The sequence below is a fragment of the Tyto alba genome, unplaced genomic scaffold (assembly GCF_018691265.1).
Source record: "Tyto alba isolate M040663 unplaced genomic scaffold, T.alba_DEE_v4.0 Super-Scaffold_30, whole genome shotgun sequence".
Lineage (NCBI taxonomy): Eukaryota > Metazoa > Chordata > Aves > Strigiformes > Tytonidae > Tyto > Tyto alba.
In genome coordinates, this window is record NW_024881305.1 from 7,266,315 (window position 1) to 7,290,960 (window position 24,646).

At 46.1% G+C, this 24,646-nt stretch overlaps 1 protein-coding gene across 2 annotated transcripts in view; it reads left to right on the forward strand.

Annotated features, from left to right (window-relative positions):
* The first annotated feature begins 1,440 nt into the window (after nt 1-1,440).
* Nucleotides 1,441-24,646, forward strand: part of MAGI3 (membrane associated guanylate kinase, WW and PDZ domain containing 3) — a 72,363-nt gene continuing 49,157 nt past the window's right edge. For both annotated transcript variants that reach the window (XM_042800121.1, XM_042800122.1), the window contains exon 1: nt 1,441-1,836. In XM_042800121.1, the coding sequence (XP_042656055.1) occupies nt 1,515-1,836 (322 nt within the window). In that variant the 5' untranslated portion in view covers nt 1,441-1,514. The remainder of the gene's footprint in view (nt 1,837-24,646) is intronic.

Genomic DNA, 24,646 nt, shown 5'->3' on the forward strand with positions numbered 1-24,646 from the left:
AGGGCAGGATGAAGCGCCGGGGCTGGCGCGGGAGGTACCGGCGGCGAGGCGGAGGGGAAGGCGGCCGTCCCTGCAGCTGAGGTGCTCCCGATGGCCACCACACAGCACAGCCTGGCCGGGCCCAGGGGGGCCATGGCTGAGGGGAGATGGTGGCTGAGGGGAGATGGTGGCTGAGGGGAGATGGTGGCCGAGGGGAGATGGTGGCTGAGGGGAGATGGTGGCCGAGGGGAGATCATGGCCAAGGGGAGATGGTGGCTGAGGGGAGATGGTGGCCAAGAGGAGATGGTGGCTGAGGGGACGTGGTGGCTGAGGGGAGATGGTGGCTGAGGGGACGTGGTGGCTGAGGGGAGATGGTGGCTGAGGGGAGATGGTGGCTGAGGGGAGATGGTGGCTGAGGGGAGATGGTGGCCAAGAGGAGATGGTGGCTGAGGGGACGTGGTGGCTGAGGGGAGATGGTGGCTGAGGGGACGTGGTGGCTGAGGGGAGATGGTGGCTGAGGGGAGATGGTGGCTGAGGGGAGATGGTGGCTGAGGGGAGATGGTGGCCGAGGGGACGTGGTGGCTGAGGGGAGATGGTGGCTGAGGGGAGATGGTGGCTGAGGGGAATCCTGGTTGAGGGGAGATGGTGGCTGAAGGGAGATGGTGGCTGAGGGGAGATCGTGGCCAAGGGGAGATGGTGGCTGAGGGGAGATGGTGGCCAAGAGGAGATGGTGGCTGAGGGGACGTGGTGGCTGAGGGGAGATGGTGGCTGAGGGGACGTGGTAGCTGAGGGGAATCCTGGCTGAGGGGAGATGGTGGCTGAGGGGAGATGGTGGCCAAGAGGAGATGGTGGCTGAGGGGACGTGGTGGCTGAGGGGAGATGGTGGCTGAGGGGAGATGCTGGCTGAGGGGAATCCTGGTTGAGGGGAGATCGTGGCCAAGGGGAGATGGTGGCTGAGGGGAGGTGGTGGCTGAGGGGAGATGGTGGCTGAGGGGAATCCTGGCTGAGGGGAGATGGTGGCTGAAGGGAGATGGTGGCCAAGAGGAGATGGTGGCTGAGGGGAATCCTGGCTGAGGGGAGATGGTGGCCAAGGGGAGATGGTGGCTGAGGGGAGGTGGTGGCTGAGGGGACGTGGTGGCTGAGGGGAGATCCTGGCTGAGGGGACACGGCGGCTGAGGGGAGATCGTGGCCGAGGCCCTGGCGGGGCCGCGACGGGGGCGCGCAGCTCGGACGGGGGCGCGCAGCTCGGACGGGGGCAGCGAGGCCCGGCCCGCCCGCCGCGCTGCCCGTGACGGCACAAGCCCCGCCCCGGGGGGCCGGCGGCGCGGCGGGCGGGGGGGGGCGTGGCCAGAGCGTCGGCCGGGGCGTGGCGGGGCCGTGGCCGGGGTCCGAGGGCGGGGGGGCGGGGCGGGGCGCGCGCGGCGGGGCGGGGCGCGGCGCGGCGCGGGGCGGGGCGGGGCGCCGCCGCGGCGGGGCGGCAGACGGGCGGCAGCCGCGGCCGGCGACGGAGCGGCGGCGGCGCCCCGGGGGGCGGCATGTCCAAGACGCTGCGGAAGAAGCGGCACTGGCTGAGCAAGGTGCAGGAGTGCGTGGTCTCCTGGGGCGGCCCGGCGGGCCCCGACCCCGACCTCCTGCGCGGCGGCGCCGAGCGCGGCGAGTTCCCCTACCTGGCGGGCCGCCTGCCGCCGGGCGGCGAGGGCGCGCCGGGCCCCGCGCTGCTCTCGGGCAAGGCGCCGGCGCCGGGCGACGTGCTGCTGGAGGTGAACGGCACCCCCGTCAGCGGCCTCACGCACCGCGACACGCTGGCCGTCGTCCGGCACTTCAGGGAGCCCGTGCGCCTCAAGACCGTGCGCCCAGGTGAGCCGGCCGCCGCAGGCCGCGCCGGACCCGCGGCCCGCCCCGCCGCTGCCCGCGCCGCCGCCGAGCCGGCCGCGGGTAGGCCCGGCCGCGCCGGCGCCCTGCGGGGCGGCGGGAGGGCCGCGGCGGGGGGCGGGTGCCGCGCCGGGAAAGTTTCCTCGGCTCCGGGAACGGGGCGGCCGGGGAGGGGCGGCCCCGTTGCGGCGGGGGGCGGCGGGGGGCCCGGCCCGGCCCCGGGGCGGTGCTGGCGGGCGCCGCTCGCTCCCCCGGCCCGTCGGGGGCCGCCGCCTTCGGCTCGGTGCCGGGGCGGCCCGACCCGGGGGCGCGGTCGGGCGCGCCTGTCCCGGCGGGGCGAGGGCCGGGTACCCGGCCGCTGCCGGGCGGCAGCGCTGCCCGCCGGCTCCGGCACCCGAGCGCTGCCCGGGGGCGGAGGGGGCTGCTTGGGCTCACGCCGCTCTATTTCGGGCGCGTTTGGCACCCGCGCGGGGCTCGGCCGGGCGGGCGGCGGTGGCCCTCGGGGCTGGGCGGGAGGGCTCGGGTGGCTCCGTGGCTCCCGGGGGCCCGCGTCCGAGTGCCCGCGGCAGCGGCTCGCCGGCAGCCGGGCAGCGGCCGTCCGGGGTCTGCCGCTGGAAGAAACGACCTTTCGTGGGTTTTCACCGTATTTGCGTGATCTGCTTCTCGGAGCCGGCTGAGGGGCAGGCGTTGAATGGTGAGGGCTAAGGCGGATGGGAGCCTGGCTTGCGGAATGCTGCCGCTCTAGACTGTCAGTTTCTGTTTTGCCAAAGAGAGAGAACAAACGCTGAGTTTTCTTTTTTCCATATTTTCGGATTAATTTTGAGTACGCTTTATTAGTTAGCGATATCAGATCCCTGTGGTAAAATCTTCTTTATCAACATGCCTGTCAAATGTCAGGTTAATGCTGAATAGTGGTACCTGCAGTCACATGGGCTAATGATTCACAGCTTAATGAGCTTCAGATTTACCGCTTTCCTGGTCGGACAATCCAGGCATGAGCAGCATGTGTTACAAAGAAACTGTCTTCAGTAAAACTATTTTTCTCTGAATCCTGACTGATGTCAGTATTTCCACGACTAGAGTCTGTGATACTTCTCATACAGCTTCCTTGTTTAACACCTGTCTTGTACTTCTTTCGTAAGTGCTGGGTTACTCTTTAATTTTAGGTAATACAGATTTTAAATCGGATTTTCCTCGTTTGACCGCTGATGAAAAGTCATCTTCAAGTTAAAAAACAAAAACAAGCCCACAGCTTAAAGGCACCTTCAGAATCCTGGTAGGCTTTGAAAGATGGCTTTATTTCCAAAATTGGAAATTCCATCTGAGTGAAGAAAATAGGAAAGAACAAACAGCTGCAAGTTAAATGTAAGATAAGAGGATTTAAAAAAATCAAGAAACAGATTAGGTGAGATAGAAAATAATAATAAAGGTCTTAAAATGAGAAATCTTGTGGAAGATGGAACTATAGTTAGAAGATCAAAGAAATTTCTGGTGTTTACTATCGAGGGAAATAGGGGTATTCCTGTACTGGGACTTTCCATAACAGAGAGAGGTCTCAAACTGTCAAGTTAAAACTGGCAGGGAAGATTTAGAAGAAGTTGATACAGTGAATAGTAGAAAACGTCCAGGACCAGATGATTTTCATTAGGAGTTCCAAATAGGAAATACTGAACAGCGATGTGTTGCCTGTTCCTTAAATCATTGGTGGTGTGGAAGGGGTGGGAGGTGGGGAATACGATGCCAATGGGAAGAGGGTCCAGATCACCACCAGGACTGACTTCTGATTCCAGCTAAAACTGTAGCTAAGAATGGAACTATTGGGCATGTGAATAAATGCCATCTAATGAGGAGAGTGGGTTGCTTTTTAAAAGAAAGTCTGTTAGTTTCTGAAGGTCCGTCAGTTGGTTTAGTTCAAGTATTTTGGTGTAGTGGATTTCCAAATAGGCTTTCACCAAAGTATCAACAGACTTCGAATAAGGCTCTCGCTGGGCGAGCCTTCTGTGGCCGCGTAGCTGCTAAAAGATAAGAGCAGAATTCTCCTGTGGGTTAGTAAGTGGCTAAATACAGGAGCGGTTTTCTCGGCAGAAGGAAGCTACTGCTGGAGTCTTGCAAAGACCTGTGCTGTTTAGCATAGTCTTCCAGAGCTTGTAAACTGAATGCTAGGCTAAGTTGTAAAAAGAAAACTAGCTTTTTTATGCTGATTTTATATAACTTTTGGAACAAATCAAGCTGAAGCTTCAGATCCAGCAATTTTTCCCATACTGGAACATATTGCAAGCTTATTTACCACATCAGATGATTTTTGCAGTAATTTTCTGTGTTAGACTTGGTGTCCTTAAATACAGTATTTTAGAGCATACTGTTTCTCTTGGTTGTTTTTTTTGCAAGATTGCCGCAGTAGCACTCAGTGGCAGTGTTCCAGTTAGGGTATATGTAATTAGGAAAGTTGTTGATAAGGTGTTCTCTGTGAAGACCTGTGACTTTGAATTTGGCTTCCCTTCTACCCCTTGTGATCCAGAGCACTCTGGACTTGTTGACCCTTGGAGGGCGGCTGGGCAGGTGTGGGGAGTGGTGGTGGAGGGAGGGCGGGCTGGGGAGCTGGTGGTCCCTGGTGCGCTCACAGTGTGTCTGAACTCTTGGAGATCTGTAATTGCATTACTCGTTTTTCACATCCCATGTTTCATGTTTTTCTCCAGTCAAAACTGCACGCTCGCAAAAGAACCATCAGGTTGAAAGGCGTGGAGTGCCTCTGCCAGCAGGCCTTCGTGTGCCTGATGGCTCTTCAGATTTGAGTGCTATTGGGACAGAAGTCTGAGGGGGATCCAACTTCAGGGTTTTTTACCACGACAGTGAGGAATTTGTTGCCTTGTCTCTGAGTTTTAGGGTGCGTATAAGGTCCTGATGTTCATGGTGTGCCTCTGCATTTTAGAAGGGCAACTTTGGTGTTTAAGAGCTGGCTCTGTCTTCTGGGTGAAGTCTGTGCGGGTGTCCCAATGGCCTTGAACAGCATATCAGGGGACTGGACTGCTTTATTTCAAGTAGGGATGTAGTCCTTCATTGAAGGCAGCAACAGCTTTAGTTGACAGCAGTAAAATCTGTCTGTGATGCTTCTAGCAAGCTCATAGAAAATTTAAAATGGAAATTTCAAGATGCTGTTTAGTCTTGTTTGATAAGACACTTGAAAGATATGAATGTTAATTTGAACGCCATCTGTTAACTGCACATCACAAGTGATGGACCATTTTGTTGATGAAGAATTTTGTCCTTCCCTTCCTTGCTCTATCCTTACTTGCTGAGGAGGGAGAACAAGACTGGTGTGGCACAGGCTGGGGATGAGTGTCGTCTGTGCCAGAGCTGTGCCCCAGACGGGGTCTGGCTCAGGTGTGTTCACACTAGCTGGAAAGTCTGCGGTTCCGGTATCGGTAAGGGTCGACATAGCAAAGTCTGCCGAAGGCTGGTCTCGAGCTCTCTGCCAGTACACCTGGACTGATGCCAGGATCTGAGTTGTCTAAATAAAAGTTAGATATTCCTTCATTCTAGTTGATGCTTGAGATTATAACTGTACCTCTATTTTTGTATAATTCATCATCATCTTGATCAGATGAGCAAAGCGGCAGTACAGAGAAATAAGGCTTTTTGTGCGATGTGGTATTTGTATGTATGTGCACGCACAGTAATGTAGGCCGGCTCATCCTAATGAGTGCATTTGTATTTTAGCCACACTTGGTAAGTGCTGGTTTGAAGCTAATCGCCTGCTCACATGCATCAAGGCGATGGTTGCCGTGTGGCTTGAGGACCTTCCCTGTCCAGTGTTACTCGGATTAGTACATTATCCTTGTAACTAGCTGGCACTGCTGCAGGCTCTTTTATTTCTGTTAAGGAAGAACTAAAGCATTTTGCTTCAGTCAAATCCATTGTCTTTTAGTGCCAAGTTCATCCTTTGAAGGTACCCACTAGTTGCATATGGCATTCAGATTTAGCCAGAAAGATGTTTGTATGTGCGGGCGGGCCTGCTTGCTAAAATACTCATCAATATAATTTCGAATGTCTTCTTTCTTCATAGCAGCATGGTAGCCAAAATACATCAAAAGTAGGTTGCAGACTTAAAGTTACCGATTATCTGCAAGTTCCTCTTTCTGCAGCCTGAGTTGCCAGATACTACGTAGGAAGGAATGTGTTTTCCTTCCAAACTGAGATGCTTTGATGAATACAGCTACTCTGTGGCAATTATGGTTTCATGGCCGCTATAACTAGCATCTGGGAAGAAATGGGCAGAGTCTTGTAGCTCTTCCACTTGAGAAACGCTTCCAGAGTGCATAGTTTTGTCCCTTGGTTATTGAGAGAATGCACGTTGGCGCCGTTGTGTCAAAACTGGTCTTTAATCAAAAAATGCAGCAAGATTTAAAATGATGAAAAGTCCCCTTCAGACTAAACTTTTTTAGTCTCAGTGCTCCTGGAACTATGAAACCTTTATTTCCCATCTCTTTGTTTCGTAACTGGATTTCAGAGTCGTGGCTGGAGCCCTTCCTCTGACTGGGGATTTATTTGTTGTCTCCAGCCTGGATTGCCTGGCCTGCACTAAGGTGGCAGTTTGTGCTTTGATGTCTCTTCTCCCAGCTGGGGTGTGTGAAGGACTTCCCAGCTCCTGTTCACGAAACTCATGGGGTCTTTATTTTTCCAGTCCTTTGTGCAGTTCACAATGCATACAGTACACCCCAGTCCAAAGCTGATGTATGTTGCCACCCTCTGTGCGTGCACCCATAGTCTGCAGCTTTGCAAGGTGACTTCTTTAATTACTTCAGATCTATTGCTTTATTTGAATTACGATGCATTAGTACAGAGAATTAGATGATTGACAGGTGGATGTAGTACTCTGAAGTTCTCAGTACCAAACTAATTTTTTTCGGGTCAATATCTTTCAGTATATCATGCAATGCTCTTGGGACTTGAGGATCTTGAAGTTATCAAGGCCTTATCTTACCAAAATGCTCTCCTGACTGAAATCTAGTGCAAGCTTACAAGAAGACAACTTATTGCGGAATGTGTTTTCTCACGCGACTATAAAATTGCACCGTGATGGATCCCTAGTGCCTCCGTTACTGCCAGGAGTTAAGGGAAATGTTTAGAAGTTAACTTGTGCACGGAGGTCCCTTCTCTGAAGCAGAATGAATGAAAACAATGATGACAAATACAGTGATTCATATCAGGATTCAGCACTTGAGACATAATACTCAAAGCTGAGTATATAAGGTTCATTTACATTTTCTCTTGTGCTTGAGGTAGGTACAAAGCCTCCATGTGGGGGTAAACATTTGCATGTTTGGCAATTAAGGCAGAGAGGAGGACACGCTGCACTCCAAGGCTGTTTTTGCAAAATCAGATGAATTCTGAATGTGCCGTGTTAAAACAGAGATCAGAGTACACACTAGGATAATTTTGCCTCTTGGAGGAAAGGCATTACCCTAATTCTGTGTTTCTCTGGAAGCTGGCAGTAGGCCAGCATGGTGATTAAACAGACTAATGTGCTACTCTCCTAGACTAAGGAGTTGAGGCAGCCAGCTCAGGCCCTTTAGTCCTTGGTGTGCATTAGGTGGGGGCTGCTGGATGCTGGCGAGGAAGGCTGCCCTCCCTGCCTGAGAGTGCATGGGCACTGATCCACTTTTACACAAAAGAAGGAAAGGTTGATTCATTTTACCACGCTAAGAAAAGCCCAAAACATACAGGGCTGCTATAATGAATGTGTAGGGTATTGCAGTTTCATGAAACTGGGCAGAAGACAGATGTGCAGTCTCGAAAAAGAAAACCGAACAAGAAATGCTTCCTGCTGGAGGCTGTCATTTCTCTAAGGCACTGGCAGTAGCAGTGGTGTGTCCTGTAGCAGTTTGAGAGAGCTGCCTTGCACAAAAAGCCATTAGCTTGCGTCTCAGATGTGTGGATGCGGAGGACTATCAAGCACTTGCCAAGGGATGGGTATTAGTATGTGCACGTAATTTATAATATTGTTTCTCATACTCATCTTTATATAAATGTATTATTCTTGGCATAGAACATATTGCCTTTCCCTTTCACATATTCCTTTGTTTAAATTTTACTGCAATGAGTACTGTGTTAATGATTTCACCATAAATGCGCTCTAATTATTCTATTCTTTCTTGGTGTGTTAGTTTCAAATGATAACAAGGCCTCATGTGGCTTTTGCTACTGTGCTGCTTAGCATCATGGTTTTAATTTGTACTTTTTTGTTCCCTTCAGGAGAGCCATTCTCTTCCCTGTACTGTTTGCTGATGTCTCTCAGGAGAGAGCCAGTAGAATAGCACAGAGTAAGGCTGGTGTTTACCTGGGGCTGGTGGCAGAGCGGGTAGTGCAGTGGGTGTTCTCCAAACCTGCCGCCTCTGTGTCCATGTCCCCTGCCTTAGGGGCATGAGACTGTCACTAGGACTGAATGATCAAGCAAGCGCTTGTGTTCCAGTTATTCCTGCAAGGAAATTTACTCATTCAGGTAGACAGTTCTGATTGAAATTCTTGCATATATGTTTATGTTGCTTTTCTGTTTAAAAAAACAAACAAAACAAACCCTAGGTTTACATGCCAGCACAGAACTTGTTTAAAATCCTGGAAACTGTCATTTCGCCTCTATTCTACAGTGGCGAGAGGCTTTCTCTTTGATGTGAATGAAGCCAAGAATGAAATAAATGTGAACCTTTGTTAGAAGCCATGATTTCAGCAGCAGATTTCGTCTTCATAATTTTTGTCTAGGTATTGCTATTGAATTCTTGGCTGGCTTTAATTAAATGCTAGTCAGTTGTAGAAAATGGCTGGTTTTTATTGTGCTCAGAAGATACAGTTTCTTTAATGCTTTAAAAAGAATTTTCATTTTGCTTTTATAAAGCAAAGAGACTTTAAAACTAAACTGTCTTTTTAGAAAATTCCTGAAGTAAACAAGCTGTGCTTGTATAACTTGCTATGCACCATGCTGCTTTATTATTGAAATATCTGCTTCAAGATACTTCTCAGCTTATGATTCTTTAAAAAAAAAATCTTAAAATATAACAAGGATTGTGCATTCAGATTTACAGCTGAAAAAATTACTCTAGTTTTGAACATTGCTCTGTTTTAAGGTCTTTGAATTCATTCTTCTGGTTCTTGTTTTTAATTCATGATGCTTCCTATTAGGAAATATCTTGTCGCATTCACGGGCTGTTAGTTAAATCATATCTTGTTCCCTGAATGGGAACAATTTTCTTCAAAGTAGTAGTATTCCTGAGAGTACTAGATTTGGATTAAGAAAAATATGAGCTCCTTGTATTTGAGAACAAATTCCTTATTTGGTTCCACTGAACAGAAGGTGAGGGGAAAATGCAGTAAGAAGATCGCAGACTTGTATTGATCTGTTACACCATCATCGAAACCAGAGTGCTAAGTAATTCATCTTCTTAGTTGCTAATTGGTATTTGAATCTGTGTTAAATTAATCTTTCTGGGGCCCTCAAGGGGTCACAGTGGTAACGGGAGCTGCTCCCAGGTGATGTACCAGCAGTAGTTGAATACGACAGCCTGGCTTCCAAACTTAGCAGTTTTAAAAGCAAGAGAGTGTACTTTTGGTGAAAAGGGGAGTACCCTAGGAAGGGTGTTTGTCAGTGTGGCGTCAGGGAGGCTGCGAAGGCACTGCTGGTGAAAAGGGGATTGCCACTGTGGGTGCAGCAAGTCGAGGGTTGCTGGGGTTTATGTTAATTTTTCCATTCTGGCTGTTAAAACCTATGTACAAGCTGTCCCTCAGCACTGCTGAGGTGCCGGTACGAGTGATTGCACATTGCCGTGTTCTGTGGTTAGTTCAGATGTAGCTTTCAATATGAAATACAATCATAGCAATTTTTTGTTCAGGCTTATGTCACTGCTTTTTTTTTTTTTTTTTTTTTTTGTCATATGCAAATGCAACGTGTTAAAAGTAATGATCTTATGTGAAAATGTAATTTCATTTGCAAAGCGTGCCAGAGTGGTTAGACATAACTCTGGGCTTTCTCTGACAGTGAGCTTTTAAAGCGTGTATTCATAGCTATGTTTAAAAATGCTTGCTTAAAGCTACTTTTCAAAATGTGTGTTTCTCAAGCCTGTAATTTTTCATGAATTGTTGGTTGCTCTCAGTTGAATGTAACTCCTTCAAATTGAAAATCACTACTGTGTTCACTATGCATCCTCTGTCACTCTTCACTTGCTGAATAGTAGTCTAGTTTGTATAGCTTGATCCATTGTAAATTACTTTCCTGAGATAGAGTTAAAAAGTTAATTCATTTAAGCTCTGGATTGCCATATCTCTTCAGTTACTTGTATAAAAATGGGAAAGCTTGAATTCTAGCTCTGTCAGATCATGGTACGCTTGAATATCGATTCTTATTGTGTTCTACTTCAGTGCCTTTTCATTACTGACTTTTGATAATAAATACAATCAGACAAACAGCTGGTGTCTTATGAATATGGATGTGGATGCTATATAAACAGCAGAAGTATTCTGTTTTTTGGTGTCTAGAAATGCATTATTTTTATCTGCATGATAATGAAGTGTTCTTTTCAGAAGGGTGGTAAAGGCAATCAACAAGGTTAAAGACAACTAAAGTTGTCTCCTTAAATCTACTGCGTTTGGAAATAGAGAACATGCATTCTTACAAATCCAGACTAGTATTGCCCTACCACGAGAACCTAACCCAAAATCCGACTACGACGACAATGGTTGCGTTGCACGTGTACAAAGCCGGGTTGGTTTGGTGAGGCTGGGACCTTCCGGGACCGCCTCTGGTGCTGGGGGCTCCGGAGGAGCTGGGAGCGTCACCGTGTCTCTGCGGTGGTGCAGGTGCTGGAGCGTGGGAGGTGCAGGTCACAACTTCTGCAGAGAATACTGGGGAGTACTTTGAGGATGACTGCTCGCCTTACCTCAGAGAGACAGAAGTAGAGGAGACGCAAAGAAAGGGATCACCAGCCTGGAAAAACTCTTGTGCAGCGAGACAGAGAGAGGTAGAATTACAACACAAAGGAAATAAGTACAAGAATGGGAATGCGTAATAATGGTACAAAAGAACAGGATTAGGAGTTTGTTGCTCCTTCTCTCGCAGCACAAGTATGAGGCCTTAACGCACAGCAGGGAATCCCCGATAGCAGGAAATGTGTCTTCAGGGGTGTGATGTGCCAGGGGCAGTCCCCAGAGTCAGGTTCAACAAAGTTCAGTAATTGAACTTTGCCTTGTAACACTATTCCAGTGACTGTAGGTGCTAATTAATAACTGTGTGTGGGAAGGCACAGATGTTCAGGTTTGTTCTAATTTTGTCCCAGGGTATTGGATATCTTCAAACTGAAGACATGGGAACTCTTCTCCCATGTGCTGGATGTTACTTAAAACTTTATCTTTCTGTTAGCCAAATGGGAGCTGTAGGAGCCTATGGAGCTCCTGCACCTATGGACACCTCTGCTGTGCGGAAGCTCATCCCCTCCAAGTGCACCCACCTGAGATGGGACCGTGTCCGCTTTTGACTGCGTAAAAGGCATGAGGGACTACAGCATTTTCCATCAAAGTTGCACAGAACCGTTGGATGTCACCTGGGCTTCTCGGGTGGAGTTGGGAACATGGCAATCCTCCCATCCTTCCTTTGTCAGACTGTAAGCATGCATACATACACACTGGTACATCTGTGCGGGGCTGAGGCGCGTGGCAGCCTGAGCCAGGGTGTGAGGACGCGCTCGGCACAGGCGCCTTTGAAAGAGCCTCCCCCGCTGCAGCGGAGAGTCCGGGGCTGGTGCAGGGGCCGTGCCCCTGGGGAGGGCCAGAGCAAACTCCGGCCTGGTGGAGCCCAAAAGGTTTGCTTTGCAGAGTGCGTTGGCCGCGTCTCGGCTCCGGTGTGCCTCCCAGCTGGGCACGGGTGCACGAGCTGTCCCGCTGGGCTCGGCCCTCCTGCAGTGCCCGGGCACGCGCGGCGCGGGCTGTCGCAAATGCTGCCACAGAGAAGGCAGCTGCAGATGCGAGACAGCCCGGGTGTTTCCAGTGCTGATCTTTGAAGCTTATTAACAATAAGAAATAAAGACTTGAAAATACTTTTTTTTTAAAGAAACCACTTTTCCTGAAAACAATCATTCAGGCACCTGGACGATGTGAATTGGGGTGATGTTTACTCCATCTTGGATTCTTGGCTTGCAGATTTACAACATTCAGTAGCTGCCTGCAGACCGTTACAGGTTTACATAAAAACTTCAAGAAGTTTTCAACTTAAAATGCATCACAGGCTAAACCTTATAGTCATTTAAAAGAAAAAACAAGCTCCCTTGCTCATCCACCCCACTAAAAACCCACACACATTTTTAGGCCTGGCCATTAGACATTTCACTCCTTTGTAGTGCAAATACGAATAAAGATCTCATGTCTTAGAAATAAAAATGAATGGCTGGTACGTTCCAGTGTTGTTTACCTCCTGGTAATCAAATGCAGTTTGAAGTATATATCATCAGCCAGTTTCTCTGAGCTATGAAGAACACTGAAGGCCGTTTTGAATTTTAAAAATACAAGTTGGGAGCTCTGTGCAGTTGTCTGCCAGAAATTGCTCTGAAAAACAACCATCGATATCTGGTGGTTTAGCCTGTATATCAAGCTTTGAATGTAGAGAATATAAGGGAAAGTGTTGAGTGCTGAGTTTCCACTGAAATGGCCCTGCTGCCTTTGCCAGAGGTGGTTTTGATAAAACATTTAGGGGGAAATTAGTTTCACTTGGACTAGGATTGTTTCACAGTTGTATTTTGAGAGCAATTCAATGTTCTCTATTATGGTTTGGGTTTCAAATTGTGTCCCTTCTATTAAGGACTGGTTTAGCATGCAGGCGAGGATGTAGCATGTGTTTCGAGAGCCATTTTGCCAGGACCCATCTGTTTGCCCTTTGAAAGTGCTCATCGGCTCTTTGCGTGCTCTGTGGGCAAAACGGGCCGTGCTGGCGCGGGGGAGAGGGGAGAGGCCGTCTCCGGCCTCGGGCTTTGCCTCTGCGAGCCCGTGGCGGGCGACTCCTCCTGCAGCGCCCTGCTGGAGCCCTCCCCAGCCACGGCCTCGCCCCTCTGCCCGGGTCCCGCTCCCCCTCGGCTGGCAGAAGGTGCGGGGCTGCCGGGGGGCCCTTTGGCCGGGGGGCGAGCGCTGAGCCGCTCTGTGGAAATGCCGCCTTGCAGCCGGGGGGGCAGGAGCGCCTGCGGTGCCCCCGGGGTCCTGCACTGTCCCGGCACGGCCCCCTGACCAGGGGCCGAGTGATGCACGGTGGCACATGCACTGTTTTTGTGTTTGGCGGGAAGAAATGTGTTTTAAAAAAATCTGCTTTCATGTTCAGGAAAGAACAGATGAGAGAAAAAATTCGGTGTGAAGTGACTGCTTAATTACTGGTTGATACAGTGATACAGTTTATCAAATTAAATTGTTAGTGGAAATAATGCTAGGGTAGGAAGTGGTTTGGGTTTTTCTGCTCTAGAGCAGTGACTTTCAGCTTGTTTGTCTGCGTTTTCCAGTGTCATCGAGTCTTGTGTGGCAAAGTTAAGCCTGTTTTTTATCTGTCTGCTCTGAAATGTTTCATCAACACTATGGGAGCTGTCCGGGCATCTCAGTCTTCAGCGGTGGCAAGCTAAGACCCACTGCTGTGGGTGTCTAGCAGAGCTGTGCAGCCTCAGGGCTGACCAAGAAGGTTCCCAGAAAGAAATTTAAAATATGGCCTAAGGTATTAGATCTGCAGTTTAGTATGTCTTAGAGTACCTGCAAATATCCCTTCCTTAACTCCTGAGATCAGGTGGCTGGGTGAATCTGAATAATTAAACCAGTTTTAATTCTTGATATTCTAAGAAAAAAAAAATATATGATTTGCTGTTAAGCATAAAGAAATTATTTTTGTAAATCATTGAAAATAAAATTCCTGTGGTGGTTAAGGCTGGCAGTAAAAGTTACAAAGAAATAGACAAAGCAACAGATAGACACCTTTGTGCTTCTGTTTTGTGTAATGTTTTTAACAGTTACCTTGAAGGTAATGAAATAAAGTATATATAATCTCTAGGTTACTAGGTGGTTTGCTGTTCAGCTTAATAAAGAAAACCTCTTTAAAAAGTACTGTATCTCTTAAACAGTTGCTGTAGTTGTAGCCAATCTTTAGGAAAAAGAAATGTGCGTAGTGTCTTGGGCATGCCTTTTGGATTCTGAAAAAAGCAGCACGTAGCAGGGGAACAGTGTCCAGCATAAAACTGAGTGAGTCAGGGTAGGAAAATCACTGAAAACCAAATCGAGACAAAAAGGAGAAGTGCCTGTCTTCTTATAAGTTTTCCTTTTTCCTGCAAGACTTTTTGGAAGATCACAATGAAAGTATAACAAGCAGAAATGAGGGTTGTTTTATTCTGTTTGGCACAGTTCTTATGTTTGCACAGCTGGTGGCCTACCAGCTTTATCCTGCAGCTGAATATGGAGATGCATGTAAGTTATTTCTTCTTTTCCTGACATTATTAAAAACCAAAATGTAAAACCATTGACAAATAATTTGAAGTCAGTGTAAGTTAATATGCTGATTTAAGTGTTTCCCTCCTGTGCCAAGTGATTTGTTTGAAAAAAGCTGAGGACATAGGTGGATTTTTAAATCATTTTGACAGAGGTTTTGCTCAAATAGACAATAACAAGAACACCCAAACCCCAAACTGCTTAAGCCTTCCCTCCATCAAGATTTCATTGCTAGTATATGCAAGTTTGCTTTGGTTATATGCCAAGTTTACTGTGACCTTCTTGCAATGGACAGAAGCAGAGTTTGCTGGCACTTCTCATTAAATGCAGGAGGATTAACATCCAGTTTATTTCCTCTAAAACCATGCAACTATCAGAAAATAACTAAGCCTTAAAGTTTTAGGTTTGTAGAAATTATTTCCTCCTAATGCATGTACTTGGAGGGAATTTCAGAATCCTGTTACATAAGAGAGAGGCAGAGCCCTGTATTAATCCCAGGGAATGATGTTTAATGGCTTGTTTTGTCCTTTATTGGTCTAAAGAATTCCTCAGAAATCAGCTGACCAAAAGTGTCAGGGAAGTATTTTTACCTCTGTTGCTGAAACTATTATCGCTCAGTAATTTCACTAATCTTCTTTGCAGTGAGATTAGATTGTAAATGCTTTGGTGCAGGGAGAACTTGCTTGTGAAAACTGCTCAGTACTGTGGGTGCCATCGAGCGGAAGTACCAATAAGTAATCAACTATGGTGTTCCATTGCTGAGCAGTATTTTGAAATATTGCCTTGGCTTTGCTTCAAGTTGGCAGTGTTTCCTTGGTAGATAAGGTTTGTAATATGAACTTTAATGCGTTGTGTTTCATATATACAAAAAATGCTAATAACATAACTTTGAAGACAAAATTGCTGTGGTTTTATTTCATATTGAGAGTTGGTCCCTATTGTATAAACCAGTTTTGTATGAATAAATAATAATTGTTGTCCATTGTTCTAGATCTCTGACATCTTTGGATGCTATTCATGTATGTACTTTTTGTTTTAAATGGCTTATTATAGAAGCATTATTATGCTATATTTATGAATAAAATATTTTTTTAAATGTATTCACTGATAGATAAGGTATGAAATGTTGATGGGTACATGCAGCTGGTGGTTAAACTATACAGAGTAGCCGAGGTAACAGTTAACTGGCTTATGCTATGTCCTCTTATGAATGCTGAAAAAGACAAATAGTTATATGTCCTTGACAGACCTATGTACTATTATTAAACTCTGTTTTGTGGCGTATTTACAGGCAGCAGGAAAACCATTTTACTCAGCGCAAGGCCTCAAGTATTGCCCATGTTGTGGCATTACAAACTACAGCAACTTGCCTCTAAATTGCAGGCTTTCCTATCTGCCCTACTTACTCAGTATAAAAAAAAACCCTAATCCTGTGGATTTTATTTCCCTCTCTGTAGGACAGCAGTGAGTAATTACTTTTCTCTGGTGAAGGTAGAGATGCTGAAAAAGTTTAATTAATGCCCATTAGGAAATGCTGCTAGTACTTAAATGAATTCAGTAGGGCAGGGTGCTTAATGTTCATCAAAATAGCAAATAATTGCAGCGGACTGAATGTTGTTTATGCTGTACTGCATATTATATCTTTTTGTTCTGCAAAATATTTCAGGATATGGGGGTCTTCCCTAGCCAGGGACATCTTTTTTAACCCCTGTGTAATGTGTATGGATTCAAAGTGAGGTTTGGGTTTAGAACATAAATCTCTAAATCTCCTGCAGCTTTGTCGCTGTGGAATTGAGTAACCTAAGGGGAAAAAGGTACGTTTGTCTGCTCAGCTGTAAGGTACTGCACTGAAAATACTTCCCTGTCACTTAGTTTGGCAGCTGACTAGCCTTATCACTATGAATCTTTCATAGTAATCTTTCAACCTTAGTAAATAACTTGCAGCAGGCACAGTGAGCGTGTGGCGATTGCTTGTCTCCTGCTCCAGGCCCTCGGTGGCACGGGCAGGACATCCAGATGCGTCAGGAGCACTGTCACTCGCAGGCAAGCTCGCGTGCAAACGCAGGCGCCGCTTCGCGTGTGGGTCAGATGGACTTCTCTCGGGCGGTGAGTGAAGTTTAAGGGTATTTCCAGGGCAGATCAGAGGGCTGAGATGCCCTGTAGTCACAGCTCAGACGGTGTTTGGTGCCGATGTGTGAGTGTTGGTGAATCCTTGTCAGTGTCAGGGTCTGCCCTGGGTTCGGTGAAACATTGAATTTGTGGTTTGAACCAGGAGTTACGAGTGTTTGTAAATCACGGGTATTTGTATTGTTGAAACAATGTTCTTAGCACATTTTAAAAACATAAGCATAGATAAGTGATTTGCACAGTTCTTCCTTTAAAGTTGTTTTCCCGTGATTAGCAGTCTGCCATCAGAAGTGTCAGTTGCTTTTTAAAGAAGCATTGGAAGCATTTGTGCTATTCAAACGGTTCCTCATCCCAAATTGGAACTCTCTGGAGGCTGGAGAATGTTGCTACTGTGCTGAGATTTGCATAATTTAATAAACTTTGGCTATGCAACAGTCTGATTTAAGCACAAATTCAGTAACAAAAAAACGGCAGCAGGTGTGGCTGCTAGGAAGCAGGAGGGTATCTGCTTTCTCTGGTCTTTGCAGAGGGAGGGAACATGGAATGAACAGGAAAATTGCTTTGTGGATGGGCAACTGTTTAAACTGTGATGCTGAACACTGCTTAACATGGAATTATTTCCACCAGGCTGCAGTGGGCCTTCTGGGGGCAGCGGTGGCCCTGAGAGCAGGATCCTGGGGTCTTAGTTAACCATTTTTTCAGCCTCCATTTGTACACAAGTGTGTGTAGGGAAATCAACAGGGAAGTTCTAAAGTATTCAGACACTTCCAACTGTTCTCTGCTTTTTCTCTCAGTTAAAAGTCTACTAAAAATAGGATAATCTTCCATTCAGGCATCAAACTCTGATATGTAATGTGAAATGTCATGCTGTAGGAATAGTAAAAGGGTTTTTACCTGAGGAAGTTCTTTCTGTGGATTGTTTTTTTCTTATGCTGGGTGAAATGCAGCAAAGAGAAAAAGGACTTAAATCAGTTTCTACTTTGTTGAATCACCTTCAGGGGGCATAAAATTTGTTGTTCTGAAATCCTTATTTATTGCCTCTAGGCAAATACATCTGATTTTTTTTCTAATTGAACTATGTTCTTAAGAGATCTGTTGCTCTTCCCTGTGTGTGTGGTTGCAGAGATGTTGGGTATTAAGAAAATGTAAAAGAAAAACAATACCTCTCATGTTTTCAAAAAAACCCAGCTGTTTGACAGAACTTTCCATCTTATTTAAGAATTTGAAATTGGGACGCAAGAACTGGGCCCTTTCTTCAAGCTGTTTGCAGTGATCTGGAAAGATTTATTGTTCATTGTTACCTGACAGTACAAGGTTTAAATGCAAAGTGTGAAGCTTTTCTTATATTTAGCAAATATGCGGAGATAAAGTCTGTTTTTTGAAGTAAATATGTGCATCTGATTCAAATGCAGGAAATCCGAGTGATGCCTGCAGACTTAGCTGGCCCTCAGTGCTACTGCAAATGCTGCAAAATAAATTTAGAAGCAGAGGATATTTGAAATTTTGCCCTGCAGAATTTATTCTTAGCCTGCATGCTGGATGTGTATTGTTTTTTTTACAGTAACAAGTTATGCAGTTGCCACTTTCCAGTAATATTCCTCCTGGCATAGCAAACCCTCCCACTGCACACAGTGCGCGGGGTGCTGAGCTTTCAGCGCAGATACTGATGTGCTTCATACCAAACACACACAGCTTCGGTTTCACCTGATTGCTCTGACAGGGCCTTCAGGAAAGCCACATTAGTCTCTTAATAAGAATTTAAACTGGCAGATAAAGACAAGCTAATCTCTGTTTCATCACATTATTTATTTGAGAAGCAAGATGCCTGGTTTCTTTCCTTTGCTCTTTCTGTATAGCTGCCAGTGGGGACTGAACAGTGAATTTGGGGATTTAAATGGTTTTGTTTAGTAACAATCAAGTACTACGTAATTGCTACCTGATTCTGAATCAGTATGACAAGTAAAATTAGAAAGGATCTTGACTACATTCCAATCACAGTTTCGTGAGGTCATGAATATTGTTAGGACAGGTGCCTGCTCTCCGATTTGTTTGACATAATTCTTATGATCATGGGTGGGACTAGCTTTTCATCATCTAGCTGTATGTCTTATTATATTGGTAAGTTGATCTATGTCGCGTACTTGTACTCAAATGAAAAAGGTAACCTTTTGAAACTCTTACCTTCAGGTTCGTATGTGTGTCCTGAAAGCAAGGAGGAAGGAGGCATTTTAGTAAGAATCTACTGTGGGTAACAGCAACATCTGCTCAGTGAAATGCTGTGCTCTGGTGATAGTAAAGCATTTCAAAGAGATTACTGCAGAACCTATATGGTCAGACAAGGATGACAGAAAAGGGAATAATGCAGTAAATACGGGGGAAAAAAACTACTGTGCTGTCAGTTTGGGTTCTCCTGTTGGGGTGCACATCCATAGCTGCCTTCTGCTTGATTGTGAATTGAGAACAGAAATTAGATTTGGCTTTGCCTTCAAAGCTGTCTTTTTATTTGAAGTGCTTTCTTATGAGAATTCCATTTCTGTGTCAGTCTTGAATTTAGTGAGCTCTTTAAGCAGATATAAATGAGTCCAGCCTTTGGAGACAGCTGCATAAAGATGATGACTGGCAAGCTTCCCGAGCCGAATGCACCGCAATCCAAGAGCTAAGCGCTCTGAATGTGGAACTTGTATTTTTGTAACTGGATGACCCCCTTTGTCTCAGTCTATACAAACATTGTTATTTTGCTTATGACATCTACCATGTGCCAAATGTTCAGGGCAAAAAATAAACTGAAAGCAACTGGTGAAAGTTAATAAATCACTGAATCTAATAGATTATCATCCGCACAGTTGTTGTAGACACTGGCTGGGAGCAGTTATTTTCTGTCCTGTTCTTTAGACTTTGATTATGGTTCACTGGTGATATGTCTATTTTGTGGCCATTTATTGCACTCAGAGAAAAGAGCGTAGGCGGCTTGAAAGCTGACCACAACTGAAGTGGTATGTGCCATTTGTATCTGCAGCCGTGGCCCATGAGGACTTCCTAAATCAGATTGTTTAGGTTTTCAAAAATGGTTGTACATGGCTTACATAGACTCATTTTTATGATGGAAAGCACAAAGTAAAAATTCTTGCTGTGAAGTTGCTGTCCTTGCCTTTCCTCTCTGCCTCAGCTAGTTCTAGTTTATAGTACGTTTTGAAGTAGCAGAAGTTTGTTCTGAAGCTAAAAATAATTGGCAATGCAGCTATCGTGTTCCCCATGCAGAACGACCTCTCCATAGGTGGACAAATGATAACACATGCCAGCTAGAACTTAATCTGCTGCAGAACTGACCTGTGGTCTGTGCTTAGAAGTTCACATAGGTGGCAATGAAAGAGCGAGTTTTCTTTAATGTTCAGTAAGTTCTGGTTATGAAAACCAGATTTATCCTCTTAATGAATAGGTTATTTGCCCTTTTTTAATCTGCCAGTCTTGCAAATGCAGATGTTCTGAGATCTTTACTGGAGAAGCATTTCTTAAAAGAAGATTATCTTGTAAAAACTCTTTGTTTGGAAATTTTATGGTTTTCTTTTTTTTTTTAGTTTCTCTTGAAAATATTTAGCAGATTAAAAGCACAGAGGAGAGGCAGCAAATGCATCTTCCCCACGTTGCTGAGCGCTGTGTGTCAGGTTCGGGTGGCTGAGGGAACTAAGTGGCTTCGACGGCGAGGTGGGCAGCTGCCCGGCTCTGCGGCCAGTCGTCCGGAGGGGCTCTGCTGGGGAATTCCCTCCAGGACCCTCTGCAAAACGCAGCTTCCCGCTGCCGAACCCAGCGCGAGGCGGCCCTTCCTGCGGCGGTGCTGGCGCAGGCAGGTGCTGCTGGCGGGTGTGTGGCCAGGGCTCATCTCTGCCGGACAGGCGGCCGGCTGGGCTCCGGCGGTGGAACCGGGTCTTGCAGGACGTGTGACTCCAGGGGCGAGCGTTACTCCCCGTATGTTCTCCTCCTGAGTTGCAGCAATGTTTAATAAATGCCTTGCGAGGAGGGAATCGGAATGTCTCTTACTCGTTTGATGGCTGTTCTAGGTGGGCTTTCCATTCTGTAAGAGACACGGGTTCGTTATTAATCTGAAGGTTTGTGTTTTAATAGCTGTTAGTTACCAGTTTCTTTTTCCACATACTGACTGACATACTCTGCTGAGACTGTTTTCTTACAAACTACTGATAGATAAGAAAAAGAAGAAATGCTGAGAAGCAGATGTTGCATGACCAAGTATCCAGCTGTGTACTAACAAAATGAATCTCCGGGTGATTAGTTAACAATTCCTTGGCAGACAGAGGCATATGTAAAACAGTAAACACAGCATGGGGAAATAATAATAATTAAAAAAAAAAAAAAAAAAAAAAAAAAAAGGGCATTTTCCGAGCTTAAAACATTGGCAACATCAGTTCAACCATCTGTGTTGCTGAAGAGCTGACTGTGGTGTGGGGTAAGTCATACCAAGGTCAGTTGAACTGAGTTAGAAGTCCTTAACCCTTTATTGGGAAAAGGGAACATTTTTGTTTTCTAAGCATGGGGTTCATCATAATTTAAATGACATGAGCCACACCATGGATACCTGAACTTGAACTGTCAATAAAGAAAAATAATCATTAGTGCTGTGAAGTTCATACCTGCTTTTAAGTGAAGATGTTTAGCCAACAGCAACAAAGTACAGGAACTGACAAAAAAAAAAACAGGCAGCCATTTAAAGTTAACTTTCCAAGTTTAAGGTTAACTCCCGTCACTGGAATGGAGTTGCTATTGTTGTATCTATGGGTGAGTGCATGCAAAGGAGGAAGATAAAGATCGTTATGACCTTCTGGCTATACAATTTGGAGTTGCGGCTACAGTTACGACAGCCTGCCCTCTGGAATAATTTCCTTCTGCAATGCCTTTTTTTTTTTTTGTCATTATAGAAATAAATGAGTCCTTACTAGGCTGGGAATGCTCTCATCCTTCCTTTTTACTCCCTTCAGTGCCCTTCTTGCCCCTGCTGTCCAACAAAACAGCACAACCGTGTTTTTCTGGCCAGTTACTCCCCATGGGTAATAACAGTTTGAAGAGTACATTTGGAGAAAGTGTGTGCGTTGTGAACACTGCTATTGAGCATGTGGATATAAGGGGATTTATTAGATCTGAGATGTATTTACAAAATGCAGAATTAACATTTAGATTCCACAGTGGCTGCTCTGGCGATAGATCTGGTTTTAGCCGTATTTTCATGCAGGCAGGTGATGGGAAGGTGAATGGATCTTCAGGTTCAGTGCTGGAATTGTTCCACGTGCCCAGGGTGGCTTTGAGAACTGGGCATGGCAGCAGCGCGGTGCACAGCCCCGCGGGCGGTCCCCGGGGTGCAGATTTAAATGGAACCAGACTTGGTGCATAGGGATGCGAGGAATTCCTGAAAGAGAGGCATTGTTGGCCAGGGGTTGGTTGGTTGGGTTTGGTTTGGTTTTGCTCACTGCCTGTTGTTTCTGGAAAAAAGCTTCTTCCGTGGTTGAACTGGTTCGGTCCTTGTTTTACACATGCTGGATACCATGAGGATAGTGCAGGAACTGACGTAAGGAATAAAAACATGGTATTTTCTGCAAGGCATTGGAAACACTTGCCCAATAATATAACAAGAAGTGTGAGGTTTTAAATTTTTATAATTTTATTTGCTTTTGTCATGTGCATACCATCTGCCTTAGGCATAAACCTCTGTACCAAGGCAGCTCTCCGTGCGGGGTCTGACAGCCCGTCCTGCCTCCCAGCACTTGTGTCGACGGCACCAGGGCTGCTCCACAGGCAAACCCAGGAGGTGCGTTTTCCCCATGCTGTTTATCTGATTACTGGATGGCCGGGTTCAGGTTTTAGCCCAGAGATGGGATTATGCGTTTGGAAGCTTTGGCGACCACCTGTCTTAAAATACTCAGGGATAGTGGGGCTTTTCAGTCAGAATTAGGACTGAAAGTATTGACTATTACGGATTTCTTCTGTAGCGCTACTGTGCATGAATCGTGTATATATGTCTGCATGGCACATTGGCTCAGATAATTTACAGTATTGTTAAGGACTTCTAAAATGTAAGTAGGCTTTAAACTTTCTTAAGTAAGTTCACGATGTTAGAGCGTATGCAAATAATAAAACTTAAAAACATCAATATATATGTCTTGTTAATTTTTATTACTGCTTACAAATGCTGTGCCTCTGGAGTTTTGTACTTCAAGAATATACTAGGTTGTCAATTAACTGAGTTTATATTATGTCTCGAGCAGAAAATATATTTTTTTATATAGTCCTGGCAGTAAATTCCTGGGTGAACTTTGGTCAAGAACACTAGCATTCATGCAGATAGTAAGTTTCTGCACAAGGAAGTAAACTAATTTAAATGATTTAGATTATAAAAACCCCAATCATTCCCTGTGAAATGCTGTTTCTTGTCAGTTGATGGTATACAGCACATGGAAAACAACACAATGTAATTATACTAATTAGCTAAGCTTCTTCAAAGTAGCTATTGTCTAAAAAGCTGAGCTGCATGTCCCGATAGGCTCAGTCCCCTGTTCCCGGGAAGTGCCAAGGTCGAAGACTCAGCTGTAGGAAGGCAGCTATTCCTGTAATAATACTATTTCAGTTTAGCAACTTTGTGATGACTGACCTGGTTAGATGACGTGCTTCGCTTCTGACCCGTTGCAGGTCTTGCTCCACGTATGCCCTTTAAATTGCAAAGTCAGCTTCATTTCCACACCCGTTCCCAACACTGCATTTCCTTTTGTGTTTCCTTGGTGTCTGTGGGGATGTGTAGCCGGTGGGTAGGAAAAGCCCCTTTCCCGGGATGTGGTCCCTCCCTGGAGCCAGCCTTGCCTCCTGCGGTGGGTCGGGTCGCGGCGCTGGCCAGAGCTCTGCGCCCGGGAGGGTCCGGGTGATGGCTGAGCCTCAGCACGGCTCTTCACTAGCCTGCCCGATTGCCTCTTTTTTCCTTTCTTTACCACTTGCTGTTAAACTGAATCAGTACAGTAAATATTGAAATAATTATCAGTTCAGTAGATACTCTTTATGGGGGAAAAATAGCAAGCGTTGAAATGTGGACTCAACTATACACAGTGCAACTGAATCTTTTTAATTTTTTGCTGCTACTGGTGTTGTTCTAGAGAGAAGATAATGTCTAACTAGGTTATAGTAATTGTACTATTTGGGATAATAGGCCATTTTTGTAGGAATCTAATAGTTGAGATTTTTTCTTAGAATGGAGTTCTTAGTGTGTTCTTATCTGTAGGATAGAAACTGTTGGATTTACTAAATCACTTCTAGTTCACCCACATTTTTTTCTGAGTTCTCCATGGTCCAAACATTTTTATTTGTGGAACAGTTTAGAGTGGGAACAATAATGAACAAATTCTTTCAGTAAATTGGAAGTCTTCAATATCTAGATCCTCCTGTAAATTTAAAGCTACCGCATCGTTTTGCGTCAATATGGTGGTTCCTACTTTATGTTTCAAATTCTCTGCCTGCATGACCATAAAAATAAATTACGAACAATCGGTTAGGACAAGAGATGTAATCAGTTAAAGCCTAATGAAGCTCATACTTCGGAGCAGGTTCATCTGCTAAAATACTAGGTTGGCTGAATCGCTGCTGCAAATGGGTGGTTTCGTAATTGCCTTTCAAGTTAGGTTGATAATACGCTCTTTTATTCTGATGATACCTCATTAAATCCCACCTGCCCCCGGTCACCGGGCGTTTGTCGCGCAGACCTGCTCTCAGGGAGCAGGAGGGGTGAGGAGCCCTTCGCCGCGTTGGGCACCGGCTTGGCTGAGGTGCTCTGAGCATCGCCGTGCCGAGCATGTTCGGTCACTTGGCACCCACGTCAGCAGCCGTGAGCTGAAAGCTGAAAAACTTACTGGACCCTCGTGCTGGAGGCCAGGCAGGGGCTGTTGGGCCCCAGGTGCTCGGGAGCGAGCTCGGGCAGGCGGGCGCTCGCCACACTGCTCCCGGCAGTTTCTGGCCCCAAGTACCTCTTGCCTTGCTCCTCCTGGAGCATAAGGAGCAGGAAGGAATATGTCAGCCTCAGCAGCTCGGGTTTGTTGGAAATTTGAATTAATACTCCAGAGCATGCACTGCTTCTGGCGGTTCTTCTGTGGCTTTCAGGGGTGATGACTTGCACCGCTGCCGTGACCCGCTCTGGAGC